Raw genomic sequence first — 26,658 nt, 5'->3', positions numbered from 1 at the left:
TCATTTTCAATTAGGATATGAAAAGCAATCAGCGTGCTTGCTTTTTCAAAATCATACTGTTCATATAATTCTATTCACTTAAAAATTATCATAGATCAAGAACTACTCTACTTTAAAATATCTTAGTACATATCCCACGTTTGCTTCAATTACCATAGTCTGCAAATGTATTAATTCACATTGGGTTAAATTTGTAGACTTTGCAAGTAGAACAGCAGTTGGAGGTAAATTTAATGCAGTAAAATCATAAGTAACTGCACCACCAAAATTCAAGATAACTAAAATTCCTGTCTCATGCCATTGTCTTACATATGCAAGGATATTTGTTGTATTTAGCATTACGCTGAAGTCACCATACTGCAAGGGTTGTTCTTCAATTCTCATCTTTCCAAGTGTTCTGTAAAATGACAAAGTTGATAATGGATCTTCAGACTGTTGCTGTTAAAACAAAGAAAAAAATTGTTATGCCCAAAACAAAATCATTATTATACATCCCAGATAGATGCAATTCAGCCTATAATATCTGTGCAGAAGCTCAGAATGATCCTGCTCTGCTCTTAATCGTTTGGCAAATATTTCTCATGATGTACCTTTGAAATATTTTTTAACTATCAGTCTTAAACTGGATACCACCTGGTCCCAACATACTGAAGCAGTTATAAAGAAGGCAAGACAGTGGCTGTTATACCTCCTTAGAAGTTGGAAGAGATTTGGTATGTCAACAAATACACTCAAAAACCTCTACAGATGTACAGGTTTCCCCCGCTATCCGAAGGTAGAGCGTTCCTATGAAACGGTTCGTAAGCCAGAATGTCGTAAAGTGAATAAGCAATTACCATTAATATGGGAAAAATTTTTGAGCGTTCCCAGACCCAAAAAATAACCTACAAAATCATGCCAAGTAACACAAAAAACCTATAATAATGGTAATATATAGTAAAAGCAGGAATGATATGATAAATACACAGCCTATATAAAGTAGAAATACTTTTCTGCAGCACTGTCTAGCGCAGCGAAAATCTCGCAGAAGCTCTCTCTCTAGTAACCTTTAAGCTATGAAGCTGCCAAATCATACCAAATAACACATAAAAATACACAGCCTATATAAAGTAGAAATAATGTATGTACAGTGTAGTTTCACTTACCGGAATTGGGAAGACTCCAATAAATTGCAGTTTTGTCACAGTTAAACACTTGCTTATACGAATAACCACCTGACACAATTGGCAATCTCCTCTGATCTGGGCCGACATTTACGTGCCGGGCAGCACCTAATTAATTAGCTTGTTTATTTCGCCTTTTTTCTTAAAGATGTGCTGGGTGCGTTCCGACTGCTGCTGCACCCCTGCATTCTTTGCAGCAACATATCGGTCTGCAGCCCGGAGGCTGGGGACTACTGCTTAAACTATGAAGCTGCCCTCACCTCAGAACCCAATCAAACCACTCATGACTACCTTTAAACTCCACTTTCGCAACACTTTCATCACCATCATCCAGTGCTTTCTGTTTCAGCTTATTAAAAAGACTGACTGATTTCTCCTTAAGTATAAAAAAACAATGGAGCGCCACGCTTTGTACACCCATCAATCCACTCAAGCAACAGACATTCCATTTTACCTATTATTGGATGCCGACTAAGAGAGACCACTTTGCTACGAGCAAAACCAACAGTAACATCGGCAGCTTTCAAAATTCTTTTCCGTGCTGTAATTGTTATATGGTTATATGGTAATCTTTAATGCTCTAAATAATCAAGAACCTATCAAACTTTTCTTTAAATATATTCAATGATTTGACCTCCACCACCATTGGTGGAAATGAACTCCAGACTCATCACTCTCGGGCTAAAGAAATTCCTTGGCATCTCTGAAGTCCTGCTGAAGGGTTTCAGCCCAAAACGTCGACTGTACTTTTTTTCCCCATAGATGCTGCCTGGCCTGTTGAGTTCCTTCAGCATTTTGCGTTCCTTGGCATCTCTGTTCCAAATGCACATTTCTCTATTCTAAGGTTGTGTTCTCTGGTCCTAAATTAAACCACTATAGAAAATATCTTCTCAACATTCATGCTATCTAGGCCTTTCATATGCTAATCGTTCATTCTTGGATCATTCTTCTGAAGTTCCTCTAGACCTTCTCCAGTGCCAACACTATTGTTTTATATTAGATAAAGGGCCCAAATGCTCACAATACTCCGTGCAGGCTGACCAATGCCTTATAAAGCCTCAGCAATAAATCCATACTCAGATATTGTTGTCCTCTCAAAAGGAATGATAATACTGCATTTACCTTCCTTACCACTAACTCAATCTGCAAGTTAAATTTTAGGGAATCTTGCACAAGGACTCAAAGTCTTTTTGCACCTCCGATTTTTAAATGTTCTCCCTGTTTAGAAAATAGTCTGCGCCTTTATTTCTTTTACCCAAGTGCATGACTATACACTTCCCTACACTACATTCCATCTGCCACTTCTTTGCCCATTCTCCCAATTGTCCAAGTCCTTCAGTAGCCTCCCAGCTTCCTCAACACCAGCTGCTCCTCCGCCTAGCTTTGTATTGTTTGCATGCTTGGCCACAAAACCATCAATTCCAACATCCAGATTGAGAAGTTGCAGAACCTGGGCGTCTACCTCCCTCTGCAGTTGGATCCTTGGCTTCCTAACTGGAAGACCACAATCTGTGCAGATTGGTGATAACACATCAGGGGTGTGTGCTTAGCCCACTGCTCTACTCTCTATATACACATGACTGTGTGGCTAGGGAAGCTCAAATACCATCTATAAATATGCTGATGATACACTGTTGGTAGAATTTCAGGTGGTGACGAGAGGGCGTACAGGAGTGAGATATGCTAACTAGTGGAGTGGTGCCGCAGCAACAACCTGGCACTCAACGTCAGTAAGACAAAAGAGCTGATTGTGGACTTCAGGAAGGGTAAGACAAAGGAACATATACCAATCCTCATAGAGGGATCAGAAGTGCAGAGAGTGAGCAGTTTCAACTTCCTGGGTGTCAAGATCTCTGAGGATCTAACCAGGTCCCGACAGATCGATGTAGTATTAAACAAAGCAAGACAGTAGCTATACTTTACTAGGAGTTTGAAGAGATTTGGCATGTCAACAAATACACTCAAAAACTTCTACAGATATACCGTGGAGAGCATCCTGACAGGCTGCATTGCTGACTGGTATGGGGAGGCGGGGCACAGGACCAAAAGCTGCAGAGGGTTGTAAATCTAGTCAGCTCCTTTTAAACCGCAGGGTGAATTCTATATTATAAACGAGAAAATCTGCAAATGCTGGTCATATTATGATCAGGCTCTTAAGGGTTCCTTTACCTTAAGCTCCCAAATCAAATCTGGTTTCCCTATCACCCTCACCTTTCAAAATTCACCCATCTTCATTTTACATTTTCCATGGATCTAGCTGCCAAACTCTTCAAGGTACTAAATTCTACAGATTTGTCACATTCCATGGGAAGAAATACCTATGCACATCAGTTTTAAATGACCATTCCACCTCTCACCCCAATGTTCCGGCCAACCCACCTTGTCCTGAAACTCAATGCCCTCATTCAAGACTCTTCCACAAATGGAAATGTCCTAAGCTTATCATGCCCACTTAGGATCTTATAAAGTATGTTCCAATAAGTCAGCTGAATGAGGTGGTTCTGAAAGATGTGGCTAAAGAAATAGTGGAGGGATTAGTAATGATCTTTCAAGAATCAATGGATTCTGGCATGATACTGGAGGACTGGAAAATTGCATCTGTCACTCCACAGTTCAAGAAGGGAGAGAGGCAGAGGAAAAGAAATTATAGGCCAGTTAGTCTGACCTCAGTGGTTGGGAAGATGTTGGAGTCAATTGTTACGGATATGGTTTTGAGGTACATGGAGGCAAATGATAAAATAGGCCATAGTCAGCGGGGTTTCCTCAAGGGAAAATTGAGCCAGACAAATCTGTTGGAATTCTTTGAAAAAGTAACCAACAGGATAGACGCAGGAGAATTGGTTGATGTTGTGTACTTGGATTTTCAGGGTGTCACACGAGGTTGCTGAACAAGCTATGAGCCCATGATATTACAGGAAAGATTCTAGCATGGATAAAGCAGTGGCTGATTAGCAGGAGGCAAAGAGTGGGAATAAAGGAAGCCTTTCCTAATTGGCTGTCGGTGACTAGTGGTGTTCCACATAGGCTGTGTTGAGACCACTTCTTTTTACGTTATACGTCAATGATTCAGAAGTCAAAACTGATGTCTTTGTGGCCTAGTTTACAGACGTTACGAAGATAGGTGGAAGAGCAGGAAGTTTTGAGGAAGCAGAGAGGCCACAGAAGAACTTGGTCAGATTAGGAGAATGGGTAGAGAAATAGCAGATGGATTACACTGTTGGGAAGTGTATGAGCATGTACCTTAGTAGAAGAGATAAAAGCACAACCTATTTTCTAAATGGAGCAAAAATTCAAAAATATGAGGTGCAAAGGAACATTGGAGTCGTTGAGCAGGATTTCCCAAAGGTTAATTTGCAACTTAAGTCAGTGGTGAGGAAGGCAAATGTGATGTTAGCAATCATTTCAAGAGGACTAGATGGATAGATGGATAGAGCTGGATAGAGCTCTTAAAGATAGTGGAATCAAAGGTTATGGGGATAAGGCAGGAATTGGATACTGATTGTGGATGATCAGCCATGATCACAGTGAATGGTGGTGCTGGCTCAAAGGGCCGAATGGCCTACTCCTGCACCTATTGTCTATTGAATAAAAGCAAGGATATAATATTGAGACTTATAAGGCACTGGTGAGGCCTCACTTGAAAAATTGTGAGCAGTTCCAGGCTCGTTATTTAAAGGATCTGCTGGCATTGGAGAAGATTCAAAGGAGGTTCGCAAAGCTGATTCCAGGATTGAAAGGCTTATCACATTGAGAAGCCTTTGATGCCTCTGGGCCCATACTCACTGGAATTCAGAAGAATGAAGCGGTATCTCATTGAAACCTATTGAATGTTGAAATGCCTCAAAAGAGATGATGTAGAGAGTATATTTCCTATGATAGGGGAGTCTAAGACCCAAGGACACAGCTTCAGAATAGAGGGACATCCATTTAGAATAGATATGAGGAGGAATTTCTTTAACCAGAAAGTGGTGAATCTGTGGAATTTGTTACCACAGGCAAATGTGGAGGCCAAGTCGTTGGGTATATTTAAGGTTCTTCATTAGTCAGGGCATAAAGTACTATGGGGAGAAGACAAGAAACTGGGGCTGAGAGGGAAATGGATCAATCATGATGAAATGGCAGAGCAAACTAGATTGAACAAATGGCCCAATTTTGCTCCTATACAGGTTTCCCCCACCATCCGAAGGTAGAGCGTTCCTATGAAACGGTTTGTAAGCCAGAATGTCGTAAAGCGAAGAAGCAATTATCATTTATATGGGAAAATTTTGTGAGCATTCGCAGACCCAGAAATAACCTACCAAATCATGCCAAATAACACACAAAACCTAAAATAACAGTAACATAGTAAAAGCAGGAATTATATGATAAATACACAGCCTATATAAAGTAGAAATACTTTTCCACAATCATTGCCGGCACTGTTCTCTGTAGCGAAAATCTCACGCATGCGCTCTCGGCAGAAAATTTCACGCAAGCGCTCTCGGCAAAAACACTCTCTCCAGTAAGCTTTAAGCTATGAAGCTGCCAAATCATACCAAATAACACGTAAAAATACACAGCCTATATAAAGTAGAAATAATGTATGTACAGTGTAGTATCACTTACCGAAATTGGGAAGACAGCTTGTCGAGCACACTGATGAAGGTGTGTTAGACTGAGTCGTCGGAGTTTGGGTGGTGCAGTGGCCTCCACCCTCTGGGCTGCCGACTGATACCGATCCGCGAAGCATGCAGGGGTACAGCGCTGGCTGGAACGCACACAGCACATCTTTAAGAAAAAAGCCGAAATAAACATGCTAATTAATTAGGTGGCGCCCGGCACGTAAATGTCGGCCCAGATCAGAGGCGACGCAATCAGCAATTGTCTCTGATCTGGGCCGACATTTACGTACCGGGCGGCACCTAATTAATTAGCTTGTTTATTTCGGCTTTTTTCTTAAAGATGTGCTGTGTGCCTCCCGGCTACTGCTGCATTCTCCGCGAATCTGTCCACGGCCTGGGGGTTGGGGTGGTGGGACACTGGGATGTCATCTCATCGTCTGTCTCCATTAGGGCAGGCAGCTCATCTTCTCCTATGACTGCCCACCTCGATGTCGAAGGTCAAGGTTCGTCATCTGCTGTGGCTGATGTGGAAGGCTTGCTTGACCGCTTAGCCTCGCGCGTTTTTAGATCATACAGTTCTTTGTAAGCACTCAAACTATCTTGCAAATATGCCCTAAACCGATGTACCCTTTCAAAATTAAAGTCGTACTTTATCATTGCAGAAAAAATCTCACCGCGGTTGCTTCACGTTCAGTTCCTGGACGACTTCACTTTCGCTACTGAATTCAGTTTCGATTGTTATCTTTTCCTCTTCCAATTGCCTCAGCTCTTCATTTATCAGTTCTTGGCCATGGGATGCCAAAACCTCTTGAACATCGTGTTCGTCAACTTCCACAAGCCAAACTCACTTTGTCCTTACTTCGTTCACCACGATCGAAACGCTTAATTATGTCTAGTTTTACGCTAAGTGTAACACCCTTACGAGCTCTTTCAGGCTTTTCCGATACCTTAGAACTCATCTTGCTAACGGCTGCTCACAGGCACATGTTTAAGCAATGCCGGCTAGAATGCCGTTCCGAATCCCGGGGAGAGTGGCTGCTCGGTGTGCGCGGCGCGCTGCCTTTTATCGGGCGCTGCTTTTTATCATGCGCTGCCTTTCTTCGTAACAGTGAAAACACCTTCTGTTAGCGAAAACAGGTAACTAATGTACTTTGTAGGTCTTTCGTAACAGTGAGGTTTCGTAAAGCGAACATTCGAAAAGCAGGAGACACCTGTATCTTATGGCCTACAATCATTCCTTTCTTTTAAATTCTAAAGAACACAAACCAACTTATTTAGCTACTTCAGGGACTAGCCCACTGAGTCTCCTTTGGCCTTTCTCTAATGCTGGTATATTGCTTAAACCAGAGGCCCAAAATTGTGCACAGTAGTCTAAATGCTGACCCCATCCGGATTCATGCACAAAAACAGACACTTCTGTATTTCAATGCAAACAACTCTGTATTTCATTCATTTGCAATCTCTTTTCATTTAGTTAACCAGCTGCTCTTTCATTTCTCTTACTGAAGTGTATGACCTTACACTGTTCCACACTAAATTCCATTGGTCAGGTTTTGCCCATTCACTCAACCTACCTGTATCTTGTTCCAGCATCCAAATATCTCCATCCTTCTCAGTCATGAGAATGCATTTGAAAGTCTTACACAACAATGAGTTAACAAAAATCCCTTAATACAGAGGTATAGTTTCAGGATCTAATCTTATGGGCTTATTGCTATTGGTGGATAGATCTATTTTGTGGGATGGCAGTGAAGCCTTCAGGACAATTGGACCCACTAGGTGAATCATATCCATTGTCACGATTAGGGCTGGGGTTGTACACAACGAACAGGTTGTCCTGTTCAAGAATGATGAAACCCCAGTGAAACAAATTTAGGAATACTGGAGTCAATGGACTGTATAATATGGAAACAGGCCCTTCTGCTCACCAGATACTTATCGATAATAATTCCTATTTCTATCAATTGGCACAAAGTATTCTGTGCCATGGTGCTTCGAATGTTCATCTAAAAAAACTTCTTAAATGTTTTTGAGAATACCTGCCTTCACTCCAAGCTGTTGCCCCATCCTGAGTACACTCTAGACATCAATCACTCTATGGCCGAAAAATTATCTCATATCCTTCTAAATGTCTTACCCAGCGGATACCTAGAGCAGATTTTTGCATCAGTCTTTACTGTGAATTATACCACAAATATCATGATGATCACAGATGGGCTGGTTTCAAACAGCATGGAAGAATGTGTAAAAATTTCAATCATGATGGACAAGGTATTAGAAAAACTCATGGGACAAAAAGCAACAAGTCTTCATGACCACTGATCTGCACCCAAGAGCTTTGATGGAAGTGACTGCAGAAATAGTGGGCCCATTGGTTGAAGTTTTTCAAACTCTGAATTCTGAGAGGATACCATGTGACTCCCCGTCCAAGGAAGGAAGGAAAATAAAAGGCATAAGACTATAGACCAGTCGGCTTAATATCTATTGTTGGCAAGAGGGAGTGAACAATCAAAGAAATAGCTGACCATTTAGAGAAGTTTAATATAATCAAAGCAAGTTAATCAGGTTTGACAAATTTGCTTGAGTTCTTTGAGGATGTATTAACTAGAGCAGATAAAGGGGAACATGTAGATGAGCTACATTTGAACTTCCAGAAGGTATTTCATAATAATGGAGGAAGAGCATCACTATGAATTGAGAATTGTTTATAACAAAAATAAACAGGTTTGGAATAAATGAGTCTTAGAAGGACCTGTGTAGTACCCCAGGCCCTAACTTATTTCTCTTTACATTAAGGACACCGTATGTAAGGTATCCAAGTTTGCTAAAGTCACAAAAATACGTAGAATATGTTTGTAAGAAGAAAATGTAACTAGGCTTTGGGAAAACAGATAAAATGAGTGAAAGAAAATCCAGAGTCCAATGTGGCAAAGTGTTAGGCCATATACTTTGATAAGAGGGAATCAAAAAATGCAGCCTAGTATCTAAATGGAAAGTGACAGCAAATCAATGGAGCATAGAAGAACATAGGTATTCTTGTGCTTGAACCAGAAATGCAACCAGGCAGGTCCAACTAGTTAAGAGGGTAAATGACCTAATAACCTTTAATATGAAGGGAATGGGAGTTTACAAATAGGCAGATTTTGTTATAATTGTATAGTGGGTGAGGCCAACCTGGAATACTGTGCATAGTTTTAATCCATTTATTCCAAAAAGGATTTCAAACTGTTGAATGCGGACCAAAATAGATTAACCAGGCTAATCCCTGGACTGAAATGCTAAATGCATTAGTTCTGCATTCTTCAAAGTGTAGAAGAATAGTGGGTTATATTACAGTAATATCCAACTACCATGCTTCAGGGAGAGGGGATGGAGTGGAAAGCACCAGAGATATTCTGTAATGATCAATAAACCAATTGTTTGGAATGAAACGACTTTGCCTGGTATCTCAAGGCTGAGTGTGTCTGCACCCATGCCACCACTCACATCTCGCACTCCTCTGCCACCTGTCGAACAGCCCTCCCGGGGGCCTCCACCCTCGCCATTCCAATATCCTTTGCTCCCGCCAGATTTACAAACTAACTCTCTCTGTACTATGGTGTCAAATACAGTACTATGCAAGAGTCTTAGACACTCTAGCTATATATATGTGCCTAAGACTTCTGTACAGTACTGTATGTTGAGACGTTTTCACTTATGGGAATACTCAATGAGGGCATATAATTTCAAGATAAAAAACCACAAGCCATAGGAGCAGAATTAAGCCATTCAAACCATTGAGTTGACTCTGCCATTCAATCATGGCTGATTTATTCTCCCTCTCAACCCCATTCGCCTACCTTCTCCCCACAAACTTTGAAACCCTTGGTAATTAAGAACCCATCAACCTCTGCTTTAAATGTACCCAATGTCTTGGCCAATACAGCCATTTGGGGCAATGAATTCCACAGATTCACTACCCTCTGGCTAAACAAATTTGTCCTCTCTCTGTTCTAAAGGGATATCCTTGGATTGAGGCTATGCCCGCTGGTCCTCGACTTCCTCATCATTGTATGGCCTAATAAGGCAATCTCCCTGCTTTGGGACTGTTTCGAACAGATTAACTAGCAGAATTTCAAGGAGGGTGCCACAACCAGAGAAGATACAGACCTTGAAGAATATGTCTCATCTGTCACCAACTACATCTGTAAATGTGTAAACTACGCTGGTACCTCAGGAACGGTCATGTCACGGCTGAACCAGAAGCCCTGGTTGCATGCAGAGGTGCGTTCCTGCTAAAAGCCTGGGACGCTGCCTTTAAGTCTGGTGACAGTACAGCTCTCAGAGCTGCCAAGAGAGACCTCAGGTTGGGAATTAAGAGGGAAAAGATTGCCAACACACAAAAAAATTCAGGAACACCTGTCTGATGATGATTCCTGGCATATGTGGCTGGGTATCAAAGGTATTACTAACTACGCAAGGAAAAACCATCAAATGAATCAGTGATGCTTCCCTCCCTGACGCTCTAAACAACTTTTATGCATGCGTCAAGGCATGTAACACAATGTCAGCCACAAAAGCTAACCCCCTTCCAGGTGAGCAGCCACTATTTCTAACAGCAGCAGACACGAGAATGACCGCAAAGAGCCAACCCAGGCCAGACAACATCCCAGGCAAAGTACTTTGGGAGTGAGTACACCAGCTCAGTGACATCTTCAACACTTCATTCATTCAGACTGCTGTCACAACACGATTCAAATCAGTCACCATCATCCCTATACCAAAGCAGTCTGTAGCGTCAGAACTAGATGACAATCACACAGTGGCACCAACAGCAATCATCATGGAATGCTTTGAATGCTGGTAATGGCACACATCAAAAACTCCATTCCTGCCACACTGGACATCCACCAGAACTGCTCTTTGACAGATGCCGTAGTGCCATCGTGTACCTGGTCCTGACATTTGTGCCAGAATGCTGTTTCTGGACGTCAATTCGGCATTCTACACTAAGGTGAACAAACTCCTACTCCTAATCCTTGGTCTAAATACACCACTGTGCAACTGGATGTTAGACTTCCTAACCAACAGATCTCAAATAGTCAGGATGCACAACCATTCCTCTCTCCCCATCATCCTCAACACAAGGACCCCCCCAGGGCTGTGTGCTGAGCCCACTGCTTTACACCTCCTCACACATGACCGCAAGGTCAAACATCTGAGTAATCACATTGTTAAGTTCGCTGATGACACAAAAGTGGTAAGGTTTATCATCAACGAGACGGTCTACAGAGAGGAGGTGGAAGAGCTCAAGGCCTGGTGCTAAGGCAAATAACCTGCTGCTCAATGTCAACAAGACAAAGGAGACGGTTATCAACTTCAAGAGAACTCACACCACTCTTAGCTCTCTTTACATCAGAGGCCCAGCAGTGGAAATTGCATACAGTTTCAAACTCCCGGTAGTGTACATCTTGCACAACCTCTCATGCTCCCAAAATTCATCCTACACAATCAAAAAAACTCAACAATATTTCAACTTTCTGAGGAGGCAGGACTATGCATATCAATACTCATGACCTCCTACAGATGCAGTGCAGAGAGCACATTAACAGCTGCATCACTGCATGGTATGGAAAGCACACAGCAGTATTCAGGAAGGCTCTACAATGGGTAGTCAAAGCAGCAGATTTCCACCATCAAGGACATATATACAGAAAGATATAAGGCTAGCAATATCATGAAGGATCTCACCCACCCTGTTCATGGACAATTTGTCCAACGCCCATCAGGGAGGAGGTTACATAGCATCTATCCAGGACTACCAGACCCAAAAACAAGTTATTTTCCCCAAGCAGTAAGGCTGATCAATGTCTATCAACCCACCTCAACTGCCACCACCATTAAATGTGTGTGTCTGTGGTCAGATCTGGAGTAACAATTATTTGATTGCCTTTTACATTTGTATACTGGAAATGGCATCAAATGATCTTGAATTTTTAGATCTCTCCACATTCACTCTTTTTAAGCCTTTCAATATTCAATACGTTTCAATGAGATATCCCTCATTCTTCTAAATTCCAGACAGTACGGACCAGGACGATCAAATGTTCTCATACATTAACTGCATCATTCCTGGGATCATTCTCATGAACTTCCTCCGGACTCTTTTCAATGCCAGCACATTCTTTTTTTAGATAAGGAGCTCAAAACTGCTCCAAATGTGGTCTGACAAATGCTTTGTAGTCTCAGTATTACATCCTTGCTTTTCTATTCTAGTCCTCTCAAAATGAATGCTAACATTGCATTTGACTTTCTTACCACCGACTCAACCTGCAAGTTATCCAACAAAAGGACTCCCAAGTAACTTTCCACATCCGTTTTCTGAATTTTCTCCCCATTTGGAAAAGTGTGTGTACTGTATATGTATGTGCATAATAAAAAACATATATATATATATATATAGATTAGTGCCTATGAAAGTATTCATCCCCTTGGAAGCTTTCATGTTTCATTATTTACAACATTGAATCACAGTGGATTTAATTTGGCTTTTTTGACACTGATCAACAGAAAACAATCTCTACAAGGTGATCTAAATTAATTACAAATATCCATGCAATTACTTTGTGGTTTATAAGTATTCGCCCCCTTCATCAGTATTTAGTAGATGCACCTTTGGCAGCAATTACAGCCTTGAGTCTGTGTGGATAGGTCTCTATCAGCTTTGCACATCTGGACACTGCAATTTTTCCCCATTCTTTTTTACAAAATTGCTCAAGCTCTGTCAGATTGCATGGGGACTGTGAGTGAGCAGCCCTTTTCAAGTCCAACCATAAATTCTCAATTGGATTGAGGTCTGGACACTGAGTTGGCCACTCCAGGGCATTAACTTTGTTGTTTTTAAAGCCACTTCTGTGCAGTTTTGGCTTTATGCTTGGGGTAATTGTCTTGCTGGAAAACACATCTTCTCTCAAGATAGAGTTCCCTTGCTGACTGCATCAGGTTCCCCACCAGGCTTTCCCTGTATTTTGCAGCATTCACTTACCCTTTACCTTTACAAGCCTTCCAGGGCCTGCTGCAGTGAAGCATCCCACAGCACAATGCAGCCACTGCTTCACGGTAGGGATGGTGTGTTTTTGATGATGTGCAGTGTTTGACTTACACCAAACATACAGTTTAGTCTGATGGCCAAAAAGCTCAATTTTGGTTTCATCAGAACATAGAACCTTCTTCCAAATGACTTCAGACTCTCCCACATGCCTTCTGGAAAACTCCAGCCGGATTTCACGAGAGTTTTTTTTTCCCTAACAGTGCCTTTCTCTTTGCCACTCTCCTGTAAAGCTGCGACTGACGAAGTACCTGGTCAACAGTTCTCTCCCATCTCAGCCACTGAAGCTTGTAACTCCTCCAGAGTTGTCACAGGTGTCTTGGTGGTCTCCCTCACTTGTCCCCTTCTTGCAGGGTCACTCAGTTCTTGACGACAGCCTGCTATAAGATTTACAGCTGTGCCATATTCTTCCCATTTCTTGATGATTGACTTAACTGTACTCCAAGGGATATTCAGTGACTTGAAAATGCTCTTGTGTCCATCTCCTGACTTGTGCTTTTCAATAAATTTTTCACAGAGTTGCTTGGAGTGTTCTATTTTCTTCATGGTGCCATTTTCGCCAGGATACTGACTCGCCTGCAGTTGGGACTTCCCAGCTACAGGTGTATTTTTACTACGATCAATTGAAACACCTTGACTGCACATAGGCCTCCAAAAACAGATCTCCATTTAACTAATTGTGTGAATTCTAAAACCAATTGGCTGTACCAGTGATGATTTGGTGTGTCCTATTGAAGTGGGTGAATATTTATGCAATCAATTATTTTCTGTGCGTGTGTATATATTTTAGAACAAGCATTCTTGTTCATTAAATAATCCATAATGGGTTATATACATAAACACGCAAATTGTATACATCATCACGATACCACACGTAGTGTGCACGGCTTACTTAAAGTAAACTTGAAGTTAAGACTCCTATGTCTTCCTTTGAATTAGTTTAATGTTTGAAGTTACAAAACATAACATCAACCCTGAACTGTCTAGAAAACCACATCACCAGCAATCAACCAGAAAAAATGCCCCTTTATTCCCACGCTTTGCTTCCTGCCTGTCAGGCAATCTTGCTAGTATCTTTCCTGTGATACCATGGGCTCTAATTTTATCAGCCTGATAAAGTGCAAATTATTTCAAACCTAGGCACATAAATAATTATTCTGGAAGAGGTAGTGAATCTCTGGATTTTACCAGAAGATTTTAAGAGGGGGCTAATTTATCAGAAGATTTTAAAGTAGTGAGAGATAAATTTTGATAATACTGGGGACTGAGGGCTATGGCTATCTGGCACAGAGGAGTTCAGATCTGGAGTAAATCATATTCAATAGTGGGGAAGGTTTCAGGGGCCAGATAGCCTACTCCAACTTTATTTTCTTCTATTCATGTGTACTTCTTGCCTTAAAACTCTGTCACTGTTTATGAATACTTACACTAAGTAAAAAAGCTTCTCACTTTCTACTTTAACTATTCTGTCATAATTTATTACAGTGTCATATTAATTACATGAAATGCAAAATGTTCATACATACATTAACAGTTGGTGTGTATACTGGTGTGTAAGCTGGTGAAATCCAAGGAACGCTGTTTGCAAATCCTGCATATTTAGATTTGTCCCATCGCATTAGAGGATATTTCGATTCCTGTTACATATAGCGCAAGATTAGAACCATATTTTAACCAATTAGGAACTTATAATAATAATAATAATAATGCTTTAAGCATATAATAACTTAATCACAACAGTAGATTTTGATTACCTTATAGTCTTTGAGAGCAATCTCATCTCCATAATAAAATACTGGAGTCCCAGGCATTGTTAATAAAAGTACTGCACACAATTTGATATAAGTTCCTTGTTGTTTTTCAGAGATCATAGATGCAATATGTCCTTCAAACTACAAGAAAGATTTATATAAAAATATTATATGCATCTAAAATGTATGTTTCTACAAAAATGTAAACATTTACTGGGTTCCATTGTAGATATTTATTCCGGGAGTGCAATGGCGAAAAGACCTTTGTCTTTATTTGGAAAACACTAAAAAAAAATCCATTTCCAATGAGCGAATGTTCAGGACTTTATTTTATAGTGAATGTTTGATTTAGGTACCTGTTCTTTGACTGAAAATCCCAGGATTTTACCAACATTGTGGGGGGGAAAGAGGATCAATGCCGCTGTCTTTTCATCATTATATCTACTGGTTTATTGCAGTTGCATCAAACATTTGCTAAAAGAGGAAGCAGATCTGTTTATTAAGACTTTTCTAGATTTCTGGAAGAGATAGGTACATAATTGTGGGGTAAGCAGAAACAGATTGAGGTTGGGAGTTGGACCGGATAGAACATTGAACAGTACGGCACAGTATGGACCCCTTGTACCATGATGCTTTGCCTATCTTTTAAACTACTCTATGATCAATCTAACCCTTCTTTCTACATAGCCAAAGACCCTCCATTTCTCTTTCATCTATGTCTATGAAATTAAATGTCCTTAGTATGTGGGTTTAGGGCTGTGAGACCTATGTTCATTTTTTTTGCCGGTATTAGGTAGTATACCACAATGCAATAAATTTAGGTGCTCATGCTGTACCGTGAAAATAATACCAGGCTATCAAAATATTTGCAGTGATATGATTTGATATTTTTATCATTATACTTCAGATTTTACTAAATTCATTAAATACCTGAAATATTTAAAAAATTAATTTCTGCAAAACCATTTTAGATCTTAAATTTAACCTTTTATCACAGGGTCTATACAGATCCATACCATGATTAAGCAGGTGCTAATTTTGATATAAATTTTAATAAATAAAACATACTATATTTATATATACTATAAAAAGATATCATTTCTGAATACTTACAATGAAACCAGACCATGCAAAATTCTGCTTATGAAAATAATTATTCAATGTCCAGGCTTTTTCAACTACTTTAGGATTTGTTAACAGATCATTCAGATAATAAACAAAAATCATTACTCCAGGAACTTTCATTAGAACTGAAATTAAGTAGTCTGGATCTTCCATACTAGTAGCAATAATAAATACTCTGAAAGAAAACAGTATTGTGTTAATCTATGTCATTGATTTCCAATTTTTACTTCACAATACAATCAATTCTTTTTACTTTCCTCAGCTGTAAAGGTTAGGGCAGCCCAAAAGTTGCATTGGATTCATTATAAAAAAATGTTATAAGTATCATCTAGGTGGATTTTAGGCAACTGAAGAAGTCCCATGCAAAAAGGTAATTAGAAGAACTGAGGCCCTTGGAACTGAAGGGTCACCAGAAAAAGATGCTGGAATATTCAGCAGGTCATGCAACATTTGTAAAAAGAAATAGAATTAGTATTTCATGTCAAAGGTTCCTTTTCATCAGCTCTTTTCAAAGATACTGCTTGACCTGCTAAACATTTCTTGCAATGTTTATTGCTGTTTCCAACTTGCAGCATCTGCATTTTAAGCCACACACATCAAAGTTGCTGGTGAACGCAGCAGACCAGGCAGCATCTCTAGGAAGAGGTACAGTCGACGTTTCAGGCCGAGACCCTTCGTCAGGACTAACTGAAGGAAGAGCTAGTAAGAGATTTGAAAGTGGGAGGGGGAGGGGGAGATCCAAAATGATAGGAGAAGACAGGAGGGGGAGGGACGGAGCCAAGAGCTGGACAGGTGATTGGCAAAAGGGATATGAGAGGATCATGGGACAGGAGGCCCAGGGAGAAGGAAAAGGGGGAGGGGGGAAAAGACCCTGTGGATGGGCAAGGGGTATAATCAGAGGGACAGAGGGAGAAAAAGGAGAGAGAGAGAAATAATGTATGTATATAAATAAATAACAGATGGGGTACGAGGGGGAGGTGGGGCATTAGCAGAAAGTGTCCCGAAGGTGTGGAAGGGTCTGGGATAGGGACACCAAATACCTCATGGCGGAGAGGGTCGCCTTCAGAGCTTGACAGGAGAAGCGACGAGAGGCAGAGTCAATAAAATGTGAGTACCTGGGATCCTCAGAAGGTCCAAATTGAGAGGCTTGAAAACGAATCCTAAAGCCAACTGGAGTAAGTTGGTGGCAGAGGCACGTTCCAAGAAAGGATATATGGCTGTGATAGCGAGTCCACAAGGAGATATTTGGTGTCCCTATCCCAGACCCTTCCACACCTTCCGGACACTTTCCGCTAATTCCCCACCTCCCCCTCGTACCCCATCCGTTATTTATTTATATACACACATTCTTTCTCTCTCTCTCTCTCCTTTTTCTCCCTCTGTCCCTCTGACTATACCCTTTGCCCATCCACTGGGTTTTCCCCCCTCCCCCTTTTCTTTCTCCCTAGGCCTCCTGACCCATGATCCTCTCATATCCCTTTTGCCAATCACCTGTCCAGCTCTTGGCTCTATCCCTCCCCCTCCTGTCTTCTCCTATCATTTTGGATTTCCCCCTCCCCCTCCCCCTTTCAAATCTCTTACTAGCTCTTCTTTCAGTTAGTCCCGACGAAGGGTCTCGGCCCGAAACGTCGACTGTACCTCTTCCTAGAGATGCTGCCTGGCCTGCTGCGTTCACCGGCAACTTTGATGTGTGTTGCTTGAATTTCTAGCATCTGCAGAATTCCTCATGCTTGAGTATTTGCATTTTGTTTGCTTTTCACCAGGAATAGGAAATTGGTTCAAAGACAGAAAACAGTAGCAGCAAATGGTCATTTCCTTCAAACTGCAGGATGTAAGACTGTGATTTTCCATTGGGATAGGGGCTGGGTCCATTGTTCATTTTCTGATCAACATAAAGAAAATGGGTGTGCAGTACATAATTTATAAAACTGTGGATGACTTATGCTTTGAAGTGTGGTAAACCATGATGATCATAATAGACTACAAAACACAGATAATGGATGAAGGAGATCTTTAGTATGAAGTGTAAAATTATACATTTTGATATAAGGAACAAAAAGAGACAACACTGACTAAATAGCATAGTTCTAATACAGGCACGTGAACAGAATGATTTGGAAGTACACATGCCTGAATCTTTGAAAGTAAAGGGCTTGTTGAGAGAGTACCATGTAAACCATAGGGGATCCTGGGATTCATAAACAGAGGCACTGAATTCAAAAAAATGTGTTTAAACTGTAAGTACACTGGTCTGGCCACAATTGGCATATGGCAGCCAATTTCCGTCATCACACATCAGGAAGGATAGATAAATCCTAGAGAGGATACAGAAAAGGCTTACACGAGCCCAGAGATGAAACTTTCAGCCACAAGGGTGGAATTAATAAAGCAGAATTAGAGAGGATATCAGATAGATGTATGCAAGATCTATGACTGGTTTAGATAGAAACATAGAAAATAGGTGCAGGAGTAGGCCATTCAGCCCTTCAAGCCTGCACCGCCATTCAGTATGATCATGGCTGATCATCCAACTCAGATCCCTGTACCTCCCTTCTCTCCATACCCCCTGATCCCTTTAGCCACAAGGGCCATATCTAACTCCCTCTTAAATATAGCCAATGAACTAGCCTCAACTGTTTCCTGTGGCAGAGAATTCCACAGATTCACCACTCTCTGTGTGAAGAAGTTTTTCCTCATCTCAGTCCTAAAAGGCTATTCTGGTTGAAATTTTCCTGTCAGCTGTACTTGCAGTGAAAATTTTGAAATACAAAATATTACATTGCAATATTGCAACCATATAAGCAACATTTAATTAATTGATAAAACAATGATCAGTTATCATACAGGAATAACAGCAAAATAACGTTATCAATTTAAATGTCAAAATACCTCAGTAGAAATTAACTGGGCACAATGCACAATCACATTTGGTATACAATTAAAAACAACTGCGTTATAAAAATACTAAAAATTACTCTCAAATATACCTTTTTCTTGATTTTGTACTGTATCTTCCAGCCATTTCTTTCAATTTTTTCAGAAGTTCTATAAACTAAATCCAAATAGAGGATACCATCTTAAATGTAAGTGATCTAAGCATAATAACCATAAAAGCTATTTATTTTCAACAATTTATCTTTCAAATAAATAGGTGAGCTGAGAAATTGGAAGTTTTATTTGTGCTATACAATCTCAATTTTGAATATTTTATATTCAAATTGGGGGACATTGGCCATACTGCCTGGATAATACATTCTAAAAATTTGATAAGGCATTCTAGTAAGTCTTGCCCAAAAAATGTCATGCATAGGAAGTAATAATAATAACAACTTTATTTATAGAGCATTTTTCATACAATTGTGTTTAACCATGGTTCTGTTTTAATAAGTAATTTCTTTTTAACCCTAAGTGGGGCCACTGTGTTCAATATATTTGTCAAGTTATTGTTGAAATTACCAACCATTTCATTTACTAAGCAGTTCTAAATCACATGAGTCAGATAAGCTAGCCAGCTCAGAGAATTAAAGTTGTGTTCCACATCAAGAAACTATTTTTTCTAAAAAATAATTTATTTCAAGGTCTTGATTCCAGGCAGGAAGGCATCAAAAATATACAAAAATGATCAGTTACTGAATTCAGACAGAGAGACATTAATAATATTTAACCCAAACTCAAGTGCATTGCCAAGTTGACATGCTCAGTGACATGTTGGGTAAGATCTCGGCTGTCTAGTAAGCTCATGAATTCAGCTGCCATAGAGAGATCATTAACATGAATATTTAAGTCACCAGAGATGAAAATCCTATCATAGTTCAATAAAAGAGAGGATAAGAATTTTGAGAATTCCGAGAGAAAACGGGCACTGGATTTAGCAGGGTGATAAATGACAGCTCAGAGGACAGCATCTGTACCATAAATTTGAAACGTATGTATTTCAAATTTTGAAAACTTGTTGACAGTGAGTAGAGTGTACCTAAAATGCTTTTTGAACATGGTAGCAAGCCTGCCATTTTGTCCTTAGGACATAGTCAGGGGGACACAGTTCAGAAGACAACTGGCTGCATTCATCTAGCTTTAACCAGGTCTCAGTTCAGAACATCAAATCAAAGTCTGTAGAGAAAATAAAATCATTTAAGATAAAAGACTTACTTGAAAGGGATCTCACATTTAGAAGAGCTGGCTTAAACTGAGTACCTTGGAGTAGTGCAACAGGGGAGGTAGGTTTTAAGAGTAGAAGATTATTTCTGTTAACACATTTAATAAGATAGTTCAACCTAGGGGCTGAACAGAATTGGTAACATTTACAGGACTGCTAAGGAGGATGCAGTGAGGGAAAGATCACATGTGCGATTGATTGTAAATAGCCATAGATGTGGATTTGCCAGCCTGCAGTGGAATATGTTTTTAGACTGCACACTGTTTGGGTGAAGACCATTGAGTTGAAAAATGTGGCATATTCCCAAAATAGATTAAAATTTTGAATGAAATACATGGAATGATGTTACTCACTATGCTATGTTAGGAAATGTAGAAACTAAAATTGCATTTTTCAGTTCACCATCACATAATGAAGCCATGTGCATGACTTTTATTTTTAGGTGATTTACACTGCTTATCATATTCAGCTCCTGTGTTGCATGACTATGTTGCATCTTGAAATACAGGGTGTATCGCATTCACCTCTGCTTATAAAACCTGTACATTCTTAGGCTTGTGCACCAGAGCAATTTTACATTAAAACAAAAGGAGAGTCACAACAGATCTTGAAGGTACCACTCTATTACATATTTTAGCATGACCAGTTAGTTGCATGCTCCTCAACCCTGGCAGTGAAGATTATATTTTGCCTTAGGCCCTCAGTGAGAGAAAGATGTGCATTCACAGGAGATTGGGAAGGTGCAGATAGAGGTGATGGAACAGGAAAAGGAAATTGGTACATGACAACAAATTGAAGTTCTTTCTAGGCATGCCCTAAGTGCCAATCTTATTGCCTAGAAATTCCCTAGAGAATGGCTTTATGCACAATATAATTAAAAGGAAGGATATGATGGGCTACTTTTAAGCCACCTAAATTTGGTGGTACTGAATGGACAACATTGTGTGGTAAGCTGTTGTGTGATCTGAACTCTATACCTCAACTAACTTCACTAAGAGTTGCCTTTACAAATCATATTTAAAAACTACTGTGAAAGATTCAAACAACCAAACCTCCCCCTTATAGAAAAACAAATGCCACTAAGACTAGATTCCAGAATAGTGATAAAGCTATGGTGAAGGTATCGTTTCCTTATCTTAAAGGATTCTTACAATCTATATCCTACTAAAATTCTCATGCTCTGTTTGTGACCTCTAATTAGCCCAAACGGTGCGTTACAGCAACACTTTATTTTTACTAAATCGACTTAAAATGCACTAACTTACAGAATGCACGCAAAGTTCAGGGTTATATATCTGTATAAAATTGCTCACTCATCAATCAACAGGCCCCACTTTCGACAACCTGAGCTGATTCCAACTTTAATGGAAACTGCGACGTGACACGACGACGCATGCGCACGGCCAGCTTCAGCAGCGCCTCACGATGCTCACAGAGCCAATTCCACCTTCCATGGAAACCACGACGTGACACGACGACGCATGCACACAGCCAGCCTCAGCAGCGCCTCACGATGCTCACAGCAGCGACACCAACCGCAGCAAAAGGGCAGGGCTATCACGTCCATTTAGGAAAGCGCCAACCACATCATCAAGAAAAATCAGCATCCTGGAAGCTTTGGTGTTACTGCTTCATATCTTCTATCAAGCATTAGGGTAAAAAAATATGGACAGCCTAATTATGCCGTGTGGAAAGAGAAGGGGGACAGTTTGGTCAAGAGATGATGCCAAACGTCGTCAGGAAGCGGCAAGGAGAGGGAAAGAACAACAACTGGATGAGGCCAGGGCCGCACGACTCCAGGATCAAAGAGTCAAGACAAAAAAGATGAGAGAAGAAGAGACAGAGAAGGAGAGCCATGCACGTCTCCAAAATGACAACAATAGGTACAGAAGGAGGCGAGAACAAGAATCGGATCAGGCCAGGGCCGCCGACTCCAGGATCAGACAGAAAGAACAAATGGTAGAAGAGATGAAGAGACGAAGGATGAAAGGGTTGCGCATCTCCAGAATGATAAAAACAGGCAGAGCAGGAGGAGAGAGGAAGAGACAGAGGAGAAAAGGCAAGATCAACTCGAGAATATGCGGCAAAAAGTACCCTATTGAATAATGAGCAAAGAGAAGTATATGAATATGTGTGCGACTGCTTGGAAAGGAATCTCTCTTCAATGGTTTTCATTGATGCACCAGGAGGAACAGAAAAGACATTTATCATCAATTTGATCCTTGCTAAAGTTAGGGGAGATGGAGGTGTTGCTATTGCTGTAGCATCATCAGGTGGTAGGACAGCGCACTCAAGATTCAAAATACCCCTCAAAGTCAATGAAGATGCCCTTTGTAACATTGATAAAAACACCAATACTGCAAATTTACTCCAAAATGCGAGACTAATAAGTCTGGGATGAGTGCCCCATGATTAGGAGGGAGAGCTTCGAAGCCGTGGAACGTACTCTTCGTGATGTATGAGGCGAGAATGAGGCCTTCGGGGGCATTTTAACCATTTGCTGTGGCGATTTCAGTCAGCTTCTAGCAGTTGTGAAACACGGAAATGATGCTGATGTGGAGAATTCATGAATAAAAAAATCCTACTTATGGAGAAGCTTCGTCAAGTTTCAATTGAAGAGAAACATGCGATTGAGTGAGGGACAAGGACAATATTCTGAGTTCTTATTGGATGTTGGAGAAGACAAGATTGAGAAAAATGAAAACGGTGAAATCGAAATACCTGAAGATATGATTCTGCCAGCAAAAACTATGGAAGAATGCATTGATTTCATCTACCCGACATTCGACAATCCTGCAGAACTGTTCTCGAGGAATTCTATCTTGGTTCCTCTCAATGAAATGATACGAAAAATAAGCTTCACGTGCATTAGACGCTTCCCTGGAATTATGAAAGAATACTGTTCCTTCAGTGCCATAAGTGAAGGAGCTAATGCCACTCATTTTCCAACAGAATTCCTTGATTCGGTCAAACTCTCTGAATTGCCACCACATAAACTGGAATTGAAGAGGGGATCTCCCATCATTTCAATGAGGAACTTGGATCCACCAAGGCTTTGCAATGGAATGCGAATGATGGTGGAAGAATTGCACAACAATCTTATCGTAGCGAAGATAAACATTGGTGCATTCAAAAATGACATTGTCATGATCCCAAGAATTACTGTCAATTTATCAGAAGGGGAAGGTGTCCCTCTTCAGCGGAGCCGGTTCCCAATACGGTCATGCTTTGCTATGACTATACATAAGGCGCAAGGCCAAACCATGGAGAATGTGTTGATTTATTTGGAGAAACCGGTATTCCAGCATGGTCAGCTGTATGTGGCTTTAAGCCGGGGAAAAAGAAATGAAAACGTTAGAGCATTCTTTCTTTTTTAATTAATTTTTTAATGCATTTCTACAGTACAATGACAGAAAAAAACCATCAACAAAATGGAAATTTATACAGTGCAAATCAAACGTGTCCAATATATGATTCATAACAATAAGGAAAAAGCACCCAAAATAAAATCATATAAAGTTAGTGTCCTCCCCACCCTCCCACTATAAAACCCCAGGACAACCAATTCTATGTATAAAAGAAACATTAATCGGAGCATTCAACCCTACAGAACTGTAAATATATATAAAAACAATAATGTAATTCACAACAAAAAACCGTTAAACTTACAGGAAAAAAAAGCTGAAAGGAACTGTAGTACAAAAAAAAAGGATAAACTTAATAACTTAATCTAAAGGGGAGTTATCAAAGTATTCAAGAAAAGGTCCCCACACCTTATGAAACTTTATGTCCCAACTAAGTCAATAATGAATCTTTTCACCGTCTAAGCAGGACATAATATCACTAAGCCATTGAGCATGACTGGGTGGGGCAGCATCTCTCCACCTAAGAACTAATCGTCTAGCCGAGAGAGGCAAAAGATAATGTTCGATGTTTAGTCGAACTCAAGTGCATGTCTACTTCACCCAAAGTGCCAAAAAGAGCAATCAGAGGGTTAGGTTCTAAGTAGCAATAAAGAATATGGGATAGAGTTAAAAAAATTTCTCTCCAGAATTTCTCTAGACTAGGACAGGCCAGTACATATGGATAAGAGAAGCCTCACCCCCTTTATACTTATCACAAACGAGACTAATGTCAGGGTAAAGCCGCGATAGTTTAGTTTTAGACATGTGAGCCCTGTGTACAACCTTAAACTGCAAAAGGCAGTGGCCAGCACATAAAGAGGTTGAGTTAACTGACTTAAGAATTGAATCCCAAACCTCGTCGGATATTTGGATCATGTTCCCAGGCAGTTCTAGTTTTTAATTAAACGGGGCACACTTCAAGATCACCAACTTATCCCGAATAGCAGCTATTAAACCTTTACCCAATGGAGTAATACAAACAGGTCCACAAAGTTTTTCTCAGGCATCTCAGGAAAGTTTGATATTAAAGGGTTAATGAAATGTCTAACTTGAAGATATCTAAAGAAGTGAGTATTAGGTAGGTTAAACTTTACAGACAGTTGTTGGAAAGCTGCAAAACGATTACCTATGAAAAGATCTTCAAAGCGCCTAATAGCCTTTCTGTACCAATGACAAAATGTTGAATCCCACATAGAAGGTAGGAAAAGATGATTGTGTAAAATAGGGCTGGAGAGAGAGAGATAAAAACCATGAAGGCCATTATATTTTCTGAACTGAGCCCATATTCTCAGAGTATGTCTAATAAGAGGATTAACAATTAGTCTAGGCAAATGACAAGGAAGCGCGGATCCAAGAAGTGCAGAAATGGAAAGATCCTTAGTGGCATTCAACTCCATTGCCACCCATTTTGGGCAGTCAGACTGATTATGGAAGAAAGACCAAAAAATAAGACAACGAATATTGGCTGCCCAATAATATAAACGAAAATTAGGCAGGGCCATACCACCTTCCCTTTTAGATTTTTGAAGGTGAGCTTTATTAAGTCTGGAACATTTGCCCTTCCATAGATAGGACGAAGTAATAGAACCTAACGCATCAAAAAAAGCTTTAGAAATAAAAATTGGTAAAGACTGAAATAAGTACAGAAATTTAGGAAGGATATATATTTTAATAACATTAATTTGACCTACCAGGGACACGGACAAGGGTGACCACTGTGTCAGATTCTGTTTTGTAGAATTTAGAAGACTGGCAAAATTTTCTCAAAAAAGATTCTTAAAGTTCCTTGTTACTGTAATACCAAGGTAAGTGAATTGATTGTTAACTACTTTAAAAGGGAGGTCATGAAATACTAATGTTTGTGCTTCTCTATGGATTGGAAAGAGTTCGCTCTTGTGTAAATTAAGTTTATAACCAGAAAGCTGACTGAATTTATTAAGAAGTGAAAACATTGGGGGTAAGGAGGTAGTCCGGTTTGATATAAAAAGTAAAAGATCATCGGCATAAAGGGAAACTTCATGCTCAACACCTCCCCTCCTAACCCCCATCGATTCAGCACAGCTACGAAACGCAATCACCAGTGGCTCTATAGCAGGAGTCCCCAACCTTTTTTGTACTGCGGACCAGTTTAATATTGACAATATTATTGCGGACCAGCCGACCCCGGGACCCCGGGGGGGGGGGGGGTTGGGTAGGATTGCCAACGGACAAGAGGAGCAGTCAAATACGTTGTGTTTACCCCGAGAAAGACTACCATGACCATGAAGCCTTGCGCGGGCACCTGTGTGCGCATGTGTTTACGTGCTGATTTTTTTTCTACAAATCATTTTTGGCGATTCTGTACGGGGGGGGGGGTTAATCACGACCAGAATATAGGTGATAAGTGGCTAATACACTCAATTTTGTTTCTAAAAGGGTTACGTCCTTATGTCCAGTCTATTCCGCAATTTAGTTTTCGTTACATTCATTGCAGAGATATGTTGGAAATGGAAGCAACGTTTTCAGTGCTTTCGTGGCTATCTCAGGATATTCAGCCTTGACTTTGATCCAGAATGCCGGCAGAGATATTATGTCAAACATACTTTTCAGCCCGTTGTCATTTGCAAGCTCGAGGAGTTGATCTTCTTCCCGTGCTGACATGGATGACGCGCGGGTAATGACCTTGCGTGCGTTCAAGCTCAACAGTGGCCGTGACAGGGAATGAGGAAAGGTGCAGCTGACTCATATCACCAAATCACATCGTTTCCTCGCAGCCCGGTAGCACATGCTTTGCGGCCCGGTGGTTGGGGACCGCTGCTCTATAGCCAAATCAAAAAGTAAGGGACTTAAAGGGCATCCTTGACGGGTGCCACGTTTAAGGCTAAAAGACTGAGATTGCTGAGAGTTGGTCAAAACAGAAGCGGTGGGACATGAATATAACAATTTAATCCATGTAATAAAACTCTGTCCAAATCAAATTTTTCTAACACCGCAAAAAGGTAATTCCATTCCACATGATTGAATACTTTCTTCGCATCAAGAGAAATAACACATTCAGGAGTCCCAACTGAGGGTGAATATAAGATATTAAATAAGCGCTGTATATTAATACTTTATACTTTATTGTCGCCAAACAATTGATACTAGAACGTACAATCATCATAGCGATATTTGATTCTGCTCTTCCCGCTCCCTGGATTAAAAATCGATAGTAAATATTAAAAATTTAAATTATAAATCATAAATAGAAAATAAGGTAGTGCAAAAAAAACGAGATGCAGGTCTGGATCAGGATCCGTTCAGCAGTCTTACCACAGTTGGAAAAAAGCTGTTCCCAAATCTGGCTGTATGAGTCTTCAAGCTCCTGAGCCTTCTCCCGGAGGGAAGAGAAA

General features: G+C 40.4%; 1 protein-coding gene across 2 annotated transcripts in view; it reads right to left on the bottom strand.

Annotated features, from left to right (window-relative positions):
- LOC134350080 (4F2 cell-surface antigen heavy chain-like) overlaps positions 1–26,658 on the bottom strand; it is a 51,183-nt gene continuing 24,525 nt past the window's right edge. Inside the window, exons 2-6 of one of the 2 annotated variants that reach the window (XM_063055009.1) lie at positions 18,715–18,779; positions 15,716–15,902; positions 14,606–14,743; positions 14,378–14,488; positions 1–438 (exon numbers count right to left, since the gene is read on the bottom strand). In XM_063055009.1, coding sequence (XP_062911079.1) covers positions 103–438; positions 14,378–14,488; positions 14,606–14,743; positions 15,716–15,902; positions 18,715–18,779 — 837 coding nt within the window. In that variant the 3' untranslated portion in view covers positions 1–102. The remainder of the gene's footprint in view (positions 439–14,377; positions 14,489–14,605; positions 14,744–15,715; positions 15,903–18,714; positions 18,780–26,658) is intronic. The other variant, XM_063055008.1, reaches the window with a different exon arrangement.

Source organism: Mobula hypostoma, chromosome 8, assembly GCF_963921235.1.
Source record: "Mobula hypostoma chromosome 8, sMobHyp1.1, whole genome shotgun sequence".
In the NCBI taxonomy this organism is placed as follows: Eukaryota; Metazoa; Chordata; class Chondrichthyes; order Myliobatiformes; family Myliobatidae; genus Mobula; species Mobula hypostoma.
The sequence above is the reverse complement of the archived record's forward strand: the minus strand, read 5'-3'. Positions and strand labels throughout refer to the sequence as shown.